This window comes from Sphaerodactylus townsendi, linkage group LG02 (genome assembly GCF_021028975.2).
Source record: "Sphaerodactylus townsendi isolate TG3544 linkage group LG02, MPM_Stown_v2.3, whole genome shotgun sequence".
In the NCBI taxonomy this organism is placed as follows: domain Eukaryota; kingdom Metazoa; phylum Chordata; class Lepidosauria; order Squamata; family Sphaerodactylidae; genus Sphaerodactylus; species Sphaerodactylus townsendi.
In genome coordinates, this window is record NC_059426.1 from 37432367 (window position 1) to 37446248 (window position 13882).

The 13882-nt window shown below is 38.6% G+C and overlaps 1 protein-coding gene across 1 annotated transcript in view; it reads left to right on the forward strand.

Moving 5' to 3' along the window:
- BAZ2B (bromodomain adjacent to zinc finger domain 2B) overlaps window positions 1–12572 on the forward strand; it is a 259702-nt gene extending 247130 nt beyond the window's left edge. Inside the window, 4 exon segments of the mRNA XM_048486766.1 lie at window positions 4039–4185; window positions 9759–10024; window positions 10718–10861; window positions 11096–12572. Of these exon segments, the coding sequence (XP_048342723.1) occupies window positions 4039–4185; window positions 9759–10024; window positions 10718–10861; window positions 11096–11249 (711 nt within the window). The 3' untranslated portion in view covers window positions 11250–12572.
- Window positions 12573–13882: the final 1310 nt, after the last annotated feature.

Here is a 13882-nt window from a genome sequence, read left to right on the forward strand (position 1 = left end):
TTATTTAGTATGTATATTTGTAGTATTTCCAAAGTGAGAGCAAAGTAAGATCAAGCAGATTTTTGTATATCTCCCAAGGCAGCCATGTTACTAAGAATTTATTCTGTGATTTTTCACGTTTTTCGTAGTGATTAGAGCGTCAGGCCCCTTCCGCACACGCAAAATAATGCGTTTTCAAACCACTTTCATAACTGTTTGCAAGTGGATTTTGCTATTCCGCACAGCTTCAAAGAGCACTGAAAGCAGTTTGAAAGTGCATTATTCTGCATGTGCGGAACGAGCCTCAGACTCTGACAAGGAAACCCAGGTTCAAATCTTGACTGGCCATGAAACCCACTGGCAGTGCTATCTTAAGCAGAGGAACACCTTTCTAAATCCATAGAAGCAGTGGGCTCAGAAGGGGGTAACTCTGTTTAGGATTGCACAGTGGGTGACTTTGGACACTCCAACTCACTTTCCCTCAGCCTAACATACTTCACAGGACTGATGTGAAGATAAAATAGAAGATGAGGAGAGAAGAATGTAAAGGAGGAAACAGCTGTATATGTAAGCTTCTTGGAAATACATGGGATAAAAATTTACTAAACAAATATCTAAACATGCCTCACAACATCACATTCTGTCTTCCTCCTTCCTACTCCCTTTGCCATGACCAGGAAATAAGACTTTTCTGTGGACTTGTTTCCTTTTTGTGGAGTCCCCCACGTGCGTTTTCGCCTTTGGATTCTGCACCATCACATCAGCAGCTTCAGAAAATTCCAAAACGAAAAATTGGTTTACAAAACCTGTTCCCAAAGGAAAGTTTTGACTTTTTATTCATGCCCCTAAGTATAGGGGCAAGTGCCATCCTGCCCTATTCTCTTACATACCTGTCATGTTATAGCTCACGTGGTTCTCTGGACAATTTACCTCAATTTTTCTTTTTTCTTTTTTTAGCATTAGCTTTTCCTCTAATAAACACAGTATCATTTTCGGTTCTCAGTGAGGAAAAAAGCCAAGTAAAAAATATCCTAATCGAGTAATAGCTTTAGTTGGACTTTAGTTCCTGTTTTATTTTTGTCTGAAATAATCTATACCCTAGTGGTGTTTCATTGCCCCTTTCTGCACAGCCCAAATAAAATGTCTTGAGGGTGGGGAAAAGGCATTTTGGGGATGAACTTTGCACTGTTTTTTCCCCAAAAGTCCTCAGGACATTTTACTACAGTTCAACCTGGGGATTTTAGAAAACGCTAAGTTAGCTATCTTTTCCTCCCAAGGTGGGTTGAAGATGTCTCTCTCCAAACTTGGCTCAGACTACAAAATATCATAAACTTCCACTCATTGACTGTATGTTGCTTGTTAAACATCTATTCGAACGTAGGTACACTCGTTTAATCTTTAAGCTGGCATCAGCAGTATGGACACCCTTGTTCCCACTTGTAAGTTCCACTTCCTCTGAGCCATTCTCAGAGCTATGATAGATTGCATCTTCTTTTAACAGCTCATATGATCTTAGCTCTTAAAACCATGCTTATGTCTCAGCATGTGATGAGCTCCTAATGTGTTACTGGACTAATGACATTAACTATAGCAGTCATCTTGTTTGCACATCTTTACAACAAAATTGTATGTTGTCACATACGCCCTTAACAATTATGGCTTTCAACTTTCTTTGGATTATCAGTATATGGTTCTCAGCATTCTGCCCCCATCCTACAATTTCATGTCTCGTTGACAGACATAATTTATCTATTAGAAAGAGTGTCTTTCTGTCACCCAGTTCTGACTATTGAAATTGACTATTGACCATGATACACTTCTGAAAAAAAACTAAGCTAAGCAATAGGGGCACTGTACTTCAGTGGTTCTGATTTTACCCAACATGCCATTTCCAGAAGGCAGGCAGGGGAGCACTGTCTGGCTACATGGCAGTTAGGACATGGAGTTTCTCAGAGTCCAGTTCTTTCTCTCCTGAATGCCATAGGGAACGACCACCCAGTTTTGGGCATGTGTCATCCATAGGCAGCTGTCTCTCAGTGGAGGAACAGATGTCATGTAGCTTAGTCCAAATGGAACTGAGGTACTATTGGTTGGTCATGCTGTTGACCATAGAATCAAGTTAGAGTCTACTCAGGATGGGGTAGCGTTCTTTCTGATTGAGCAAGTTTGCAGCTTGGGGCAGGGGGGGACTGTTAGATGTAACTCTACAGTGGGATACCCAGATTTCAGCCACAGTTTGAAGAACCTTTAACCAACTTTGGCTGGTTTGCAAGCTACAGCCCTTCTTTGAGAAATGACATCTGGCCACAGTGCTTTTGTCACCACCACCATGCTTTTGTCACCACCAGGTTTGATGAATACAAGTGGCCATATATGGATAGGTCCTTCAAGACTATTTAGAAACTTCAGCTATCGCAGAAGTGAGCAACCACATTGCACAAGTGTCTTACTGTTGCTTGGTCATGTCTGAACCTAATTCAAGGTGTTAGTTCTAATCTTAAAAGCCCTTTATCATCCAGAGTTGGAATATCTCAATAACTTCCTGCTGCCATATATCCCTGTCCAGACAAAGCATTCTTCATTGTAGGCCCTGCTTAATCTCCCCCTACCTTTGGAAATATGGTGGGTGGCCATAAAGGATAGGGCTTTCTCAGAAGTAGCATCCCAATTTTGAAAACAATTCCCCTTTCACTTCACCAAGCCCCCATCTCTGATCATCTTCAGATGCTAGAATAAGACTTTGTAAAAATCAGCAAGCTTTAAATTATAAGGTAATTCCTTTCTTGATTGTCTCCCAATGGTTTTGCTTTATTAGCTGAATTTTTTTTCATGGTCTTTACTATTGCTGCTGCTGTTAATTTTTGATGTAGTTTGTTTTTAGGGTTGATCATGATTTTTCATTGTCTGATTAAACGATACATCAATAATTGGTGTATAAATCTGAGTATGCACTCGGCATTCTCGTCTTCTTTCCTCCATATTCTTACAGCAATTTCTGCACATACACAAACACAAATAAGCAGTAATTTGATGAAATGCTTTTGGCAGATTTACAAGAAGCTGGCTAGTCCATGAATGTGGTAGCTGGCCCTGAAATCATAAATATGTAAAGAATTTCAGTCTTTCTTTAAAGAACTGCTTCATGTATTACTAAATCCTACACAGATGTCACTTCTGTCTAACATCTAATGAATAAACTCAATGGTAAATTGCAATGTAAACTCACTTCTTAAGATGGTGAAACTATCAAAATTGGCCACCCACAAGCAAGATAGGGGTCTCTACATAGGTTTGTGGGAAAATGTAAGTCCATGATTTAATCAAAAAGAGGAAAAGTCTAACAAAAGTTTAGGTTAAGACTAAATATGCTTTAGAATATACAGAATGTTGAAAGCAGATGACTGTCGGTTAATTTTTTAAAAAGAGGTGAAAGGGAAAAAAGAACCAAAATATGAGAATTGTTGAGGCAGAGTGTTGGGGGGATGAATGGGTATTCCAAATGTTTCCTCTTCCTACAAGTCCTTTCAGGGTCCCAACTTGCACAGTTATTAATTTGAAACCTCTGTGTAGATTGCTAAATGTGATGATTTTGAATATGATTTTTTTTTGCTGCATGGACACACTGTCAAACTGCAACCAGCATGTTCCCCAGTACTTGAACATTGAACAAAAATGGAAAAAAATTATGTACAATCTTCTCACACTATGCTCTAGTCCATACCTTTGACATTTTCATATGAATTTTTTTCATGGAAGTGCCTTTGTGTAAGAATATTGTGACATGTGAAGCAGTCCCAAGCAAACAGTTTATCTCTAGCTGAGTAATGGTTACACATTTAAGAAAGAAATACAGAAAGGGGGTGTGTGCAATTAGCTCTTTCTTCTCTTCTGAGGTTCTTGTACTAAGGGTAAATGGCCCATATAACCATTAATTCTGAATATACGTTTTCTAAAATATATATATGAATGCGTATTGTCTACAGTTCATATAAATACACTGTTTGCTGTATAACGTAACTGAAGAATGTATTTATCTGAAATCATTTTCTTGTCTTGTAGTACTGCCAAATATGTCGAAAAGGGGACAATGAAGAACTGCTGCTGCTTTGTGATGGATGTGACAAAGGTTGTCACACCTACTGCCATAGGCCCAAGATCAATACGATTCCAGATGGTGACTGGTTTTGTCCTGCTTGCATCGCAAAGGTAATACTAGTTGAAATGTAAATCAAAATCGTTTTGCAATTTAACTAAAGAGCACAGGCTTTCCACAAACACGTTACAATAAGAAAAAAAATAGATTTTAAAAAATGTTTAATTTGCCTCCTACACTTTCTTACTAACTATTAGCAGCACTTTAAGACTTCTGGTCTGGTTTTAGAACTAACTGCTATCCTCTGAAAGCAGAGGAATCTGGCAGAGTTTTTTTTAAGTCTTGGGTTATGTCAGATCTATTTGCCTTTTCCAGTTTAAGAAGAAAGGCTCAAGATCACTCACATATCTCCAGGAAGGCAATTCCTCAAGGTGGGAGTTGAATTGAAGGATTCATCTGTCTCCTCTTGAGTTGAGTCGCCAGAGATGGGAATCCATCTTGGCTGAACCCTGCTGAGGAATTCTGAAGAAGATGAAAGCAGTTCCATCCAGATTTTCGTTACCTAGAATGTGTGGATTTAATTTGATCAAGAAGCTATCTCAGAATTTGATGCTACCACTAAATGCAACTGCTGGCTGTTCGCGGTTTTATTTTTTTAACAAACATCAACAAACTTGAGTTTCTAAACAATAAATCTTAATAACGAAATGGAAGGAATCCAGTAGTATATAAAAGATAAAAGAATACGGAACATAGAATGTATAATTAAAACAGCTACTTGCGTGAAGATAAATGGGAAGATAAATTTGTTTTTGAACTTACAAGAATCCAGTTACTTGATTAACTGGAGCAAGTAAACATCTGACGTAGAAGAAGGGTGAAGAAAGATGGGGCATTGGTGGTGTCATCTGGTAAGCTAGGAAATTCCAGCCTTTTTTGAGAAGGGAAGAAGGTCGCAAAGATACAACGACCTGGAAGAACAAAACATTGATCTTAAGTGACGTAACATTTTAGAGGCTAACAAGGGAAAAAGGAGATGGAGGGAGGAGTTGAACTGAGAGAGCCTTACAAAGAAAATATTTCTGCCCAGACCTTTTGGAACAACAGCAGTGAACAGTAGAAACATCAAAGTAAAATGGTTCGAGTTTTTAAAAACTGAAAAGCTTTGGGAAGGAACAGAGAGACTTTGATTTTCTCTACTTGAAATTGTGAGGGTCTGGACCGGATTTTTTTACAGCCTCATTAAGGAAGAAAAAAGTTAAAGGAGTTTAAGTTATGGAATTCAAACAATTGGGGATGGCTGCAAAGCAAGATGCAAAGATATTACATAAGGAGGGGAAAAGGACACTGTGTCACACACTGCTTCACCAACTGTGCAAAAGAAAACATCGGTACATGTTCCAGAAAAACCTAGCATAGCAGATTTAGTTCAGATATTTAGCAAGTTACAAGCCACACTGGAATATGTAAATAAGCAGATAGAGGCAAAAAAGCAACATTGGGAGGAGTTGATTAAAAAAAACAACAGGCCAACACTGTAACATTGCAAGAACTTGATAAGAAAACAAACAGAATTGAAATTATTGAAGGTGTCACTAAAAAGTTAGCAGATGAATTTAAAAAAAATGAAGACCAGGGTGGATTGTGTTGATCAAAAAGTTGTACAGCTAGGAAACAAGAAAGAAAAATTACATGACCAAGTGGCTGTTCTTGAATAGAGAGAGGATTCTCTGCGCAATCCCTGAATCAGAGGGCCAAGATATTAAACAGCTTCTCATAATAGAATTGACGGAACTTGTAGAGGTGAAGAAGGAAATGGAGAGAGGGATTGACAAGGCTTTTTGTATCAACTGTTCTTATGCTAAACAGAAGAAGTTACCAATAGATGGTCTTATTCAATTCAGCTCCAGATCAATAATACAATTATACAATACAGTACAATTATACAAATAATCTGAAAATAGATGGAAAATAAATTATAATTATAAAGAAGATACTGTTCAGATGTTTGAAGGAAAGGAGAGAATGTAAGTCTCTGACTGACAGTTTAAAAAAATTGTGTACCATTCAGATGGAAGATCCCAAAGGGGGTATCATTCTCTTATAAAGGCAAAAAACGAAGGATTCATGAAATTCTAAAGGCTGAGGAATTCACAAATACAAAAAAGACTTTTTTGTACACAAGAAAAATAGAGATTGGTGGATTGATGGATTACAAAGCACTGTCTTGGGATGTAAATGGCTTAAATGCACTGGCCAAAAGGGGAAAGATTTTTCATTTCTTAAAAAAGCAAAAACTACATGTAATATGCCTGCAAGAGACATATAATAAGACAGGAAATATTTGATTAATACATTTTTAGGCCAAGAATTTGTTTCTTCTGAACTTAAGATAAAGAGAGGAGTGGCTATGTATGTAAAAGCACAGTTTGAACCTAAATCGATATTTAAAGATGATTGGGGCAGACTTTTGCCTTGGAGGTAACAATTCCAGGACTTAAAACTGTTTTAGTGGGTATTTATGCCCCAAATGAAAAGAAACTACAATTCTATACCGAATTAGAGCAAGACACCAACAAACGAGGACTGGATTCTGAAAGTTCAGAATATGTGAAATGGTGAAGTTGACATTATTAAGAGATAACAGTTTGGACAGTTTTCCAGAAAAATGGAAATCCTTTACAGAATACCTTTGAAAATTATCCAAATAGAAAAGTAGTGGCAGGATTTGAAACCTTAAGAAAACAGTAGAGTGTAATTACCAGAAAGCCTTTAAGAAAAATCAGTTGAATTAATGTTTTAATTATATGTATAAATCTAGAGTTAACTACTAATCAAAAGTAAGATAGCGGGAAGTCACTATTTGCTGTGCATCTAGTTGTTGCTTTTCTTCTTTTTCTTTGTAGCTCAGTATGTTTTGTTATTTGTCTTTTTGTGTGAAATAAAATAAAAACAATTAGCAATACATTACACCACATTACATTTTAATACTTCGTCTATCTGCAGAAATTATTCATTAATACTGCCTTGTAGGTAGACTCCACCAAATGTGTACATTTTGGGATGTTTAAGTAAAAGGTAAAAGTGGTTGCCTGGGCAAGCACCGGGTCATTACTGACTCATGAGGTGATGTCACATCATGATGGTTGAGGTGTTTGGATTGAACTCAGGTTGTAAGCACAGCTTACCACTCTGTGTCACAGGGCTCTTTTAGATTCTTAAAGCACATTCAAGGTATACAGGGAGATCTGAAAGGTTTAAAAAGGAGTATTTATATACGCACCCCTGTCTGATTGCTTGAGGTGAGGGGTCATTAGCACAGCTGACAAGGTGTTTACAGGGAGAATGTCAAGTTGAGAAGCCTTTTATATAGCTTTAATGCAATTATATTGATAAGATGGGGGCACACTCTAAAAAACATTAATTCTAAAAACAGGTCAGATATGTGCATGGTTGGTGCATATCCTGAATCCTGGCTTAGCTGTGTTTAAAGCAGTAGCACATACATACACCTCCTACACAAATAAAAAATAGTCAAGACGGAGATGTATGAATGGCAGAGATTTTGACCTCATAACAGCAAACTTCGACAGTATCCTGTCGAAGGCTTTCACAGATGGATTCAACTGGTTGTGGTGGGTTTTCTGGGCTGTGTGGCCGTGGTCTGGTAGATCTTAAGAACATAAGAACATAAGAACTAGCCTGCTGGATCAGACCAGAGTCCATCTAGTCCAGCATTCTGCTACTCGCAGTGGCCCACCAGGTGCCTTTGGGAGCTCACATGCAGGATGTGAAAGCAATGGCCTTCTGCTGCTGCTGCTCCTGAGCACCTGGTCTGCTAAGGCATTAGCAATCTGAGATCAAGGAGGATCAAGATTGGTAGCCATAGATTGACTTCTCCTCCATAAATCTGTCCAAGCCCTTTTTAAAGCTATCCAGGTTAGTGGCCATCACCACCTCCTGTGGCAGCATATTCCAAACACCAATCACACGCTATGCATAGGCGTTTCCTTTTATTAGTCCTAATTCTTCCCCCCAGCATTTTCAATGAATGCCCCCTGGTTCTAGTATTGTGAGAAAGAGAGAAAAATTTCTCTCTTGTTCCTAACGTTTGTTCCTAACGTTTTGTTCCTAACGTTTCACCTGCATCTGTGGCTGGCATCTACAGGGGTGTATCACAGAGAGAAGTATGTTACACACTGTAACAGTGTTGTTGTGGGTTTTCCAGGCTGTGTGGCCATGGTCTGATAGATCTTGTTCCTAGCGTTTTGCCTGCATCTGTGGCTGGCATCTTCAGAGGTGTATCACAGAGAGAAGTCTGTTACACACTGTGTCTAGTCATGTACATATACATGTAAAAAATGAATTGTTTTACTGCAATGAGGGCATATGGCAGGTTTGTATTTTCACATTTATCATGGTGGCACATTTGTCCAGGAGGTAGGATAGCCCTAGCTCTATATTGTGTGTATATTCTGTGTGTGTTGCATAATGTCCCATGGATAAGATTTAGAGAAGCTTTTCCTTAAATCGTAATTTATTCTGAGATAATTTTTATATCCGTTTCCTGTTTATGTTAATATTCTTCCATTTCAACTGAGCATCATGTTTAAGTAATTTGTACTCCAAATAAACTAATTTTGTCATACAGAATCTCACGTCTACTTTCTCTAGACATGGTTTTGTAATCGGTCTGAATTCACTGGTAGTTTCCCCTTTTTATCTCCATTTCCTTTACAGCTTCTCACAAGTCCATATCAATGCCCATTTAATTACTGTGCTCTTCAGATGTGGAACAAAGTGAAACTGTTAAATAGACTGTGTCCTAAAATGTCACACTTCCATTTGCTCCATTGTGTTTACTGCAATTTTACAGCTTTTGTTTAACGCTAACAGAGCAGTGCTGAATTACCACAGCAATTACAATCACTAATTTTTAACTTTTGAGGACAAGTATAGTATGAGAAGACGGTAGATTAATGTGATCTACAGAACTCTAAAGTGGCCCTGAAATTGATCTGATTGGAAGGGGATGTAAAAATCACTTCACTGACATACAAATATTGTATCTGAAATCTCCGTGTGATTTTGAGGCCAAAATACAGGTCCTTCCCCCAAATGCAAACGGAAGCATTTTGCAATTTCAACAGGGCCTCTCAGGGATTCTGGGGAGAAGTGGGAGAAAGGAGGGCTGTAAAGCCCCTATGCACAAATGGAGCAGTAGCCTGCAGTATTTTTGATCCAGTCTGATTGTTTTCTAATTGATCTTAGTTAATTACCTCCCTTTCCAGTGACTTTCACTATTCGTAAGAAATGCAAGCTATGCAGAAGGCATTTCCCTTTACAGAGCTCCACATAGCCTAGCATCTTCTTCAAAAGGGTCCTAAAACTGTGTTGCCGCTCCTAGTCCCGTAGACATGTATAGTTTTGCAGCAAGCTGTGACTAACAAGCACCGCACTCAGTGAGAATGCCAGTTAAAAAGACAGTAGACGGATAAGTGTTTCTGAATGTGTGTTTGTACCCTGCATCTCTTTGTGACTTGGCTCTTAGATCCTTCAGTTAAAATCAGCACTAGTGATTTCTTATTACAGCATATGGAACCATTTTGTCAATAGAGGAAAGAAAAAATCAGTTTGCCTCATGCGTTTGTGCCTAATTCATCGGGATTTCTCTCTCTGCTTGCAGGCAAGTGGTCAAATGTTAAAAGTTAAAAAAAATCCAATCAAAGGGAAGAAGAGTAACGATCATAAGAAAAGCAAGAAACTGCCTTTAATGGTAGAGATGGAGGAAGAGGACTCCGCAACTACAAGCAACTCAATAAAAAGAGGGAAAACCGATTCCAAAAAGAGAAAAATGGATGAAAATGTTTCTGGTAGCCCATCAAAGCAAGAAAGCGTTTCCCCTGTGAAGAAAGCTAAACGCGATGAATCCAAGGACATGGCTTTATGCAGGTACTGCCCATCTGAATTTTGAAACTGAAGTGAGCCTCAAACTATATGGTACTAGTAGTCCCATGAGTTTGAAATTTGCCCAGGGAGTCCCATAAAGAAATCCTGTCATTATGAATGGGTGGGTCTGTTTCACCGATTTCATGATATGCACTTAACTTGAAGATGATTACAACAAATGATATCATTCATAGAATGTAAATGCTTGGATAAATAGTCATGAGCTGCACCACCACAGGGACATGAACATGCACTCTGGCAATGGAAACAGCAGCATGCAGCACAGCAGCAGGAAGGAACATCGCCCACACACCCTGGTTCCTGTGCTACTGGCAACTGCTGCCACCTCCAAATCTCTCTCCTCCTGTTTTGTTCTATCACACCTGTACACAAGTGCTGTCCCCTGCAGACATTCTACAGATTTCCCTTTTACCCCGGGAGGAAGCAGGGCCCTCCTTGATTAAAAGTGGAGATCCCTGGGAACGCCATAAGTTATTATCACAATGAGCACAACCTCATATGGATGTTATTATCACAATGAGCACAACCTCATATGGATGTTACCCTTTAATCTATTCGCTTCCTGTTTGTGCAGGGAAAGCCTCCGGTGGAGAATCAGGCATAGCTAGATAATGCTACGCGATGCACAGAGTGGCACAGAAATTAATTTAAATCTCTTCCTCTCCCACTTTTTAGCGTGATCCTTTCTGAGTTGGAAACTCATGAGGATGCATGGCCTTTCCTACTTCCTGTAAACTTGAAACTCGTTCCTGGTTATAGGAAAGTTATTAAAAAACCCATGGATTTTTCCACCATTCGAGAGAAACTAAGTAATGGACAGTAAGTGAATATTTATATGAAACTCATTAAGAGAAATTAAAATAAAAAAATAAGATTAAATCAACTTTCTTTCATAAATTAACACCTATTGATTGCTGTATTTGAGCTATAGACGAGAAGTACTCAACACACCACTTTTAACAAATCCTAATACTGTTTCATGTATGGAAAGAATTTTAGATTCCCCCTTTTCATTCTGTATCTTCCAAAATTGCATCTTCTTTTATCTTTCAGGTACCCTAATCTTGAAGCCTTTGCTGTAGATGTCAGGCTTGTGTTCAACAACTGTGAAACATTTAATGAAGACGATTCTGACATTGGCCGAGCTGGCCACAATATGAGGAAACATTTTGAAAAAAAATGGACAGAGATTTTCAAAGTGAGCTGAAATGATTGCTGTCCAACACATTTTCTTTCTTCTTTTCTTTAAAAATGAGGACGAATGAGACCAGCAATGTGAACTGTATTTACATTAAAGTACCAGGCACATGCATAACTAATGACTGTTTTATTTTCTCCTTTGAAGTACCACAGAGCAGTGGTACTTATTCTTAAGGCTTCACTCCTATGGCGACCACGGCCCTTGGTTCTTGGTTTGTGTGTTTTATCAAACTATTATAGGTAGAACAGGGAAGTACACCCAAAGAATTTAAAAGTAAGGGGTGTTATAGTGCAATAGCAATTTAAAATATATCAAAACGCACTGAATATTCAACCACCAGAGCTCTACTTGGGGAAAAAGATTCTCTTTTCCCTTTCAATAAATATCTATTTTTCATTTTTTTTACTTTGTAGTTTATTTTTTAGTAAATGTATTTAATTTTATGAATTATTTATGATTAAATAGCAACCAGACTCTTCGTTTTCTGTGAAAAGGAAGAATTAGGGGGAAAATTGCTTTAAATCTTGAAAATACAACAAGGAATGTTTTAAAATATAAAACAAAGCCAAGTAAAACTGTTTACACTGATGTGCTATAATAAGCACGAAAAATTAAACTTTACTGTAGAGTTACAAGTACATTTATATATATGTTGCTGCATCACTTGTGTAGTTAAATTGTATTTCAAAACAGTGAAGAAAAACGAGACAAATGTATATACTGTTCATTATTGTTTATATTAAGTCTTGTTTTAAATATGTATGATGTGTACATATTGTTTGAAGACATTTATTGTTTATGCCTTAGAAGGATTGTAGCATTTTATTTTAGTTTTAAGGTAATTATAGCTATTTGGCTTGTACAGTAACTATCCTCTACCAACACTGTGGAGTCTCCTTAATCTTTGTAGTGCCTGCCTTTAAAACAGGGTGTAGGGGATATTAGTTTTCCATTTTTCTATTTTGTTATATAATTTCAAGCCACCAGGGCCTCAAAATTCAAGTATAATCATTTGTATCCATGTGGAATAAAAATTGTGACAATTTCCTACGCACACAGTATTTTTTCATAAAAAAAACATTTCCCTCCATTTGCCTTGCCACAGAAATAACAAAAAGACATTTGTAACCACTGTGTTTTATCTACTGTGTGTTGTGGTGGCCTGTTGGAGGCAGATAGATCAGATTTTTTTTTTGTACCTATGTAAGAGTACTTGAAGTTTCATTTAAAACAAAACGTTGTGGAAAAGGTAGCATTCTTTTTTTTAGGAGTGTTATTTTTCACTAGTATGTGTGGCACGGATACAATAAAAGACTGTTTTGCAAACCAGTTTTTTCTCTGTTATTTTAATTCCTCACATATCTTAAAAGAGAACTCTGTACCTCACAGGGGTATTTTTAAAAACTACGCCCTCTGCAGTCCAAAAACTGAAAAAAACACTAAAAAATATAAAAAAAACACAAACGAACATTGGGGGGGCGCAAAACTCAGATTTTGCACCGGGCTCCATTTTCCCTAGCTACGCCTCTGGGTTGTAGTATTGCATCTAGGCAACCAGCCCTTTGGATGGGGCTGTTATTAATTCATAAGTGGTCAGCTTTCATTTTGGTACCTTTTGACTGTGAACATTTCTGGTTAAAAAAAGCAAAACAAAACAATGTTATCAGTAGCCCCCCAAAGCAAGAATTCTCTAAATGCTTTTCATCTTTTCCACTTAGTTCAGTCCACCTAAGGTTTCCACTGTTCACCATGGATTTTCTATGATCAGTCATGTGACTCTTATGTGACCCTGAAACTAAAAGCCCTTCTTAAGCTACTAAGTCAGGCCGTTTCCGCATGGCCAAAAAACAATGCCCTAGGAACGGAAAAAACACCGTCCCTGGGGTGCTGTTTGCACAGGAGGCACTGCTGCATCGCAGCAGCGCTATCCTCGCCCCCCCCCAGTGATGCGAAGACGCCACTCTCAAACCTCACTCAGGGGACAAGGTTTTTGGAATACACCAGCTTCCACCCATTGCTGAGCGAACAGCAGCGGGTGGAAGCCGGCGTATTCCCTGTACCGCTCCCAAACGGCTTCTTACCTGCTCCTGACTTCAGTTGCTCTGAGAAGGCCAGGGGACACGCCTCCTGGCCTCCGTCACTGCAGCTGTTGCTCTGGCCATGGGGGCGTGTCCCCTGGCCTCCTCAGAATGACGGAAGCCAGGAGAAGGTAAAAAGCCATTTGGGGGGCTGCGCAGCTGTGCAGAGCCTGCTCCGCCAGCTGTGCAGCCCGTGGGGCCGTTCGTGCGAATGGCCCCAGGACTTGCATCAGCATGAATCATGCCGATGGAGCCCTGCAAATCTGGCTGTGCAGAAATAGTCTCAGTTAACAAAGTGGGGTGTTAAATGGAGCAAGAGGCGTCTTATGGATGTTTTTATTTAGGGAAGGTGTTCATGAACTTAACAATAAATGCTTTTTTCACTTATGCTAGCAACTCATAGACTGCTATCCTAAATACACTTTCTTGAGAACAGAATAAAATGGGACTTATTTCTAAGTAGACCTGCACAGATTGCTCCCTTAAACACTAAAATGAAAAAAAAAACCTGATGAACTTAGCTTCAGTGAAACAGTTTTACAATGTCTGCTGAATATGGAA